This window comes from Zeus faber, assembly GCF_960531495.2.
Source record: "Zeus faber genome assembly, chromosome: 2".
Lineage (NCBI taxonomy): Eukaryota > Metazoa > Chordata > Actinopteri > Zeiformes > Zeidae > Zeus > Zeus faber.
In genome coordinates, this window is record NC_137189.1 from 25125509 (window position 1) to 25131508 (window position 6000).

General features: G+C 48.2%; 1 protein-coding gene across 1 annotated transcript; it reads right to left on the bottom strand.

Moving 5' to 3' along the window:
- Nucleotides 1-1140: 1140 nt before the first annotated feature.
- On the bottom strand, nt 1141-5304 carry LOC307247676 (nuclear receptor subfamily 4 group A member 2-like; the record flags this gene model as incomplete). The annotated part of the gene is made up of 6 exons (XM_080023800.1): nt 1141-1397; nt 1829-2007; nt 2553-2758; nt 2969-3123; nt 3263-3392; nt 4423-5304. The coding sequence occupies 6 exons, from the start codon at nt 5302-5304 to the stop codon at nt 1141-1143; spliced, it is 1809 nt and encodes a 602-aa protein (XP_079879926.1).
- Between the last annotated feature and the right edge of the window lie 696 nt (nt 5305-6000).

The window sequence follows — 6000 nt, forward strand, 5'->3', positions numbered from 1 at the left end:
TATAATATAATTTTATTGTAGTCTATTTGAAGTGTTTTGAGAGCCATGTGGGTGGTAAGCACTTAAAATAAACTTAAATAAAGGCCTTTGAGTGTAATTATACAAAGGCCTCGCCAAAAAGGTGGCCAATCGAGTCTGCAAACATTTTAAATGATACAACCAATGATGCAACCAAAATATCAAAATACCAGAATCCCACAATTTGTTCCATTTGTGCTAAGAAACACTTGTCACTTTCTTCTGGTCAAATTATTTCTTAGTTCATTGTTTTTAAAAAGTCAGGTATAGCCTACCATTATTATTATACTCTTAGCAATTTGCATTATTCCTGATAATCCTGAATATAAAAAAGTATATTCAACATACTGGAGAATCTGATGGTTCCCTCTGTATTTAAATGGTGACTACTTTCCAATATTTCGCTGATTATTGTCTGGATTTAGGAATGTTTTCTGAGGGATATCGATGGGAAGGATTAGTTGATTGAGGTTTTATAAGAACCAATACGTAGGGGAAAGAAGAATACAGATTCAAGCAACACCAAAAAGAAAACGTAAATGTAATGTTCTGGATGATATGCAATACTCTGAAACGCCATTTAGCGTTGGGTTTGACGGATTGTTTTTTACCTTGAAAACATTTTATTGAATCACAATAAAATATAAAATAAGAAACATATTAAACAATGGGAAATACAGAATCATTTTTGTCGTAATCGTGTACAATATGTTACAATGATAAAATAAAAAGAATAAGAATAGGAATTACATTTTAAACAAGATATTGACATAACATTTTCATTTATTTTCATTTATGTCTTTCATTTATGAGACAAACAATATATTAATAATAATATACAGTAACCGGAGGAGACATTCAAAATGCCACATGCGTTAAATATTTTGATTCAAAAGAAAATAACGCATATTGAGCAGCATTTAAAGGTAATTTAAGAATACGGACAATTAGGTTAAATTAATTAAATTACATTAAAAAAATTGTGGAAAACATGTAAAACCAGGAATGACTCCAGGGGAATCGTTTGACTAATAAGGTACTTTACGCTTCCTGGAAATATTCAAATAATAATAATAATAATAATAATAATAATAATAATAAAGTCGTAGTAGAGCTGTGTCTCTAGAAGGGCAGGGTGTCTAGGAACAGCTTGTCTATGGAGGCCGGAGGGGGGACCAGGTCCTCCAGCTTCAGGTAGAAGATCCTCTGCAGGCCCTGCACGCACAGCGTGCGCAGCTCGGGCAGCTTCTCCAGCTGCTTGGACACGTGTGTGTGCGTGGGCGCACGCCCCTCGGCGGCGTGCACGCTGTCCTTAAAGCAGCGAACTATGGAGTCCTGCAGCTCCAGCACCTTCCCGTGCTCCTGCAGCCCGTGCCTCTCTGCAGGGGAAGACGGGGGTGGGGGTGGGGGGTGGGTTGGTGAGTGTTGCCTGCATCTCTCACCGCACAACACCACGGTAATGTTTTGGTTCAAGTTTGACGGTAAACGTGTTGCTGAAAGGTTCGACTCTTCTTTTTAGAGTCGGCTCCTGACGAATCACTCAGTAAAGAGGGTCGTTCTGTTCCGTTAATGTTGGTGGAATGCAAAGAGTGAATCGATCACATTCAAAATGAAATATGCTGCCAAATATACTAAATATACCAGAAATTCCGTTGGACTCTTAATTTAGTCCTCAATAATTATTTCCAGTGTGTGGGTAGATTATTCAGTCGTTTAGCAGTTTAACTCTCGAGTCACTAAAAAGATCCGTCCACTACATTCCTAAAATCGCGGATCTTCCACCGAACTGGACCCGGACCCGTCGTCTTACCGGTGATGAGGGCCAGTGCGCAGACGCAGGAGAAGGTGGCGACGTCCAGCTCCATCCTCTGGAGGTTCTGGGAGAAGGTCTCGATGCTGCTGAGCCAGGGCCCGAAGCCCCGCAGCACACGGAGCCGGTGACGCACCGAGCCGTCACAGAACACCAGCTTCCCCTCGGCGGGACTGGACCTGCAACAGGAGGCTCCGGGTCAAGTCAAAACTCTGGGGAAAACTATTATTTTTGGGGATTGACAACTTGAAATCCACAAATGAAGGCGTACATTTTACATCGAGAAAACCTAAGAAAGTCAAATTTGAGACTGAACTGTAATACAAATGGACCAAGTGAAATAACTCAAACTAAAATTGCCCAGTGCCCATTTTAGGGTGATTATTGCTTTTTTAAATACGATTTCCTCCCGCATATTACGCACCTGAACTGAAAAATACATGGGATGAACTTAAGTTATAATAAAATGCTTATATTCTGCAAACTCATATCGTTATTTAGGTTTCTCGACTTGCAGTTGAGCGATTAAAGTGTATATTTTTGTGTTAAGATAAACGTTGACATACAGTATATATGGATTAACAATTTTAAGCGATTTTTCAAAGTTCATCCAACGTAATATTTCTTTTGAGTGCGCCTCTTACGAACGCTGCGTGCAGGGATGGAGGGATGAAATAGATGGAGGGTGGATAAAATGCCTGGATGGATAGAAACGCGTCTCCACCTGTAGGCCAGGCGCAGCACGAAGAGCTCCAGGAAGGCGGAGTAGAAGAGCAGGTCCTGGTCCTGCTTGGGGAGGGACCCGAACCCGGGGACCTTGTGCGCCCAGCTGCGGATGATCTCCATGGAAACGGTGAGGAGCGCGTAGAACTGGCGCACGTGCTCTGCGTCGTCGTCGTCGTCGTGCAGATTTCCGGGATCGGACTGGAACTGAGACACCATAAGGATAAGGAGATTAAAGGCTTGATTCGAGGTTTGATTCGAGGTTTGATTTGTTCGAATGTTCCAACTCTGATCAGTGAGATGCGTAATGGCTGAACACCAAAGTAAGGCAATATCTAAACCAAATATATTCAACCACCCAGGGGACACCCGCGTGAGACCTCTGGGGTTCCTTGACGCACCGGGCTCGTTACGCACCTTGGAGTAGTCGAGGCGCGTGCACGGCGGGTTTGACTCCATGTGCGCCCTGACCAGCGCGCCTAGGAGCGCGCTAGAAGACGTGGACTCCACCAGCGGCTTGGGCTTGGAAGGGAGGCGACCCCGCCGGCCTTTCAGCCCGTCCGTCCGGACCACTGTGGAGAGACGCACAGGGTTAGGGCTGGGGGTCCCGGGGGTGCAGCGGGTCCAGGGGCAGGACCCCCTGGACTGAAGATCTATAGGCTTTAACACTGGAAATAGTCAGTGTGTAGCCCTAGTTCCGGCGGGGCTTACCCTCCTTGACCATCCCCACCACCAGACACTTCTGGAAGCGGCAGAACTGACACCGGTTCCGCCGCCGCTTGTCCACCGGGCACGATTTGGCGGACAGACACACGTACTTGGCGTTTTTCTGCACCGTGCGCTGCGGAGATGAACCGGGATGGTCAGGGATGTGCGTCAATATGAGGCTAAATAAACTGGTTCTCAACGTGGGGTCCGGGGACCCCAGGGTGGTCTTTCAGGAGGTCTCAGAGGGCCCAAAGCAAAATGATTAATAGGAAAACTTCGCCGTTATTGCCTTTGCCATTGCTATACACTTCCACCAACCTAAAATAGAGACACTAAATCAGATATAACAATAAAAATCTCATCAGAGTGATTCGTCCCAGAGACTTAATCTGATCAAACGGATGAAACTGCGGATCATGAGTATGAAGGTTCAGAATCACCCGTTTAAGCCACAGAACTGCGCGTAATTATCATTTGCTCTTATTGGATGATTTTCATTCCTGAGTTCACGAGTAGGTGACCTGTTCTTTTCTCATTTAAACAAAAGTCTTGCATTTCTCTATTCAGAGAACATCTTCGGGTCATTGGAAACAGAAACACGTACTGGGGCGCACGGGCTCTGGTTTGGGTAAATACTGGGTCATGGCCGCTCATAATTTGGAGATCTCCCCTGGGGGTGGGGGTGGGGGTGAGTCCTGTCCGGAGACCCTGTCTGGTTGAGATTTTAAGTATTTTTAATTCATGGCACGCAAGTGGACGTTTAGAAGGACACATCGACCCTGCAACACTGAACCACTGGTTTGGAGATTGATTAAAGAGTGCTTTAATTCACAAAGCCTGTAATTTTTTTGGCGAAGAAATACGTGTTTTACCTAATGTAAGCTATTTTGTTTTAAAGATGACCCATTGACTAAGTTTTTCCATTGTAATGTTTCCTGACCGAACCGAGCACATGGAGGAAAGTGTCCAATTTAAGAGAATAGGGCCTAAATATTTCTAAATGTGCAATGTCAGAGTCATCACACATCTAACATAACGTCTGATCGGGGAATTAAAATATATTGTTGTGAAAAGCATTATTTGGAGACTTTGGGAAACATAAATCGTGTTAATAAGATAAGTGGTAACATAATGGTAAGATGAGGGTGAGATAAGGGACGCACCTTGAAGAAGCCCTTGCAGCCCTCGCAGGTCCGTACTCCGTAGTGCTGACACGCCGCGTTGTCACCGCACACAGCGCACAGTCCCTCCGCGCTGAGAGCTCCACGGTCGGGGGGTCCGCGGGGGTCTACGAAGTGGTTCCCGTGGGCCAGCCTGTGGAGTGGGTGCGGGAACCCCGCGGTAGTGCTCGGCTTCCCCGGTGCGTCGGAACTCAAAACCCCGGAGCCCTCCGGCGGCTGGTGCACGCCCACGTCCAAGTTCATGGAGACGTGCAGGGAGCCGCCCAACGTCAGCTGGCAGGTGGAGAATCTCTGGCAGCCATGGTGGTGATGGTGGTGCATGTGGTGGTGGTGCTTGAGGGAATACACGGAGAACCTGGACAGCGCGTTTCTCCGGTGCGCCGCCGACACGTAGTCATCCCACGTGCGCCCGGGTGGAGGCTGCAAGTGAGGCTGGAGGTGGGGAGGATGGAAACGAGGCTGGAGATGTGGCTGGAGGTGTGGGGTGATCGGTGACGGAAGTGATGGAGACCTGCAGTACGCAGAACCGGAGGGGGGGAACAGCTCCTCGGGATGGTGCGTGAGGTGCTGGCTGGGCTCATAACCGTGAGGCGCGGGGATGTCTTCCACCTTCACGCACGATGGCTCCCCGGGCTGCGTGGGGACCTGGAATAAACACGCCGGCTTGGCGTCGTAGCCGGAGCCGTAGTTCTCCACCGCGGCTCCCGGAACGCAGACGGAGGAGGACGCGGAGACCTCGCTGTTGGTCAGATCCATGCTGAACTTCACAAACTCCGGCGTGAGGAGGTCGCAGCCGCCGGAACCCTGGGGCATGGGGCTGGCTCCGTGCAGGGACGAGCCGCTCTGGGTCTGGACGCACGGCATGGTCACTACGAGGACACACGGAGGCGAGCAAAGCGCCACCAGTCACACAGCGCACTTCACCCATGCGTAAAATCGCAAAGACTGAGACAAAGGAGAGGAGCTTACCAGGAGGTCAGAGACTGGAGACCAGGGTCTGAGCGGGGTCCGTCTGGGATGGAGACAGGGACATGGGGGTTACCATGGTGACACCACGCTACCCACTTCGGCAAATAAAGATAAAAATAAATAAAGATCACCAAGGAGCTTTACGCACAATATGCCTCAGCTGTGAGTCCAGTGGAGATGGAGTGATGCCATCTCTGCCCGGTGCGAATCCAGCCGTCTCTTCTCTTCTCTTCTCTTCTCTTCTCGTCTCTTCTCTTCTCTTCTCTTCTCTTCTCTTCTCTTCTCTTCTCTTCTCTTCTCGTCTCTTCTCTTCTCTTCTCTTCTCTTCTCTTCTCTTCTCTTCTCTTCCCTTCCCTTCCCTTCTCTTCTCTTCTCTTGTCTTGTCTTCTCTTCCCTTCTCTTCTCTTCTCTTGTCTTCCCTTCTCTCCCCTTCTCTTCTCTTACCTCTCACACCGAACCGCACGCTTCTCCAGTGCTCGTGCACTCACGATCACGACGTGCTTTTTGTTTTTGAGGCAGGCGCGCGGGGCCGTGCGTCATACGACGTAGGAGCCTCTGCCCGGCCGCGCGAATTGTTTCGGACACATTAAT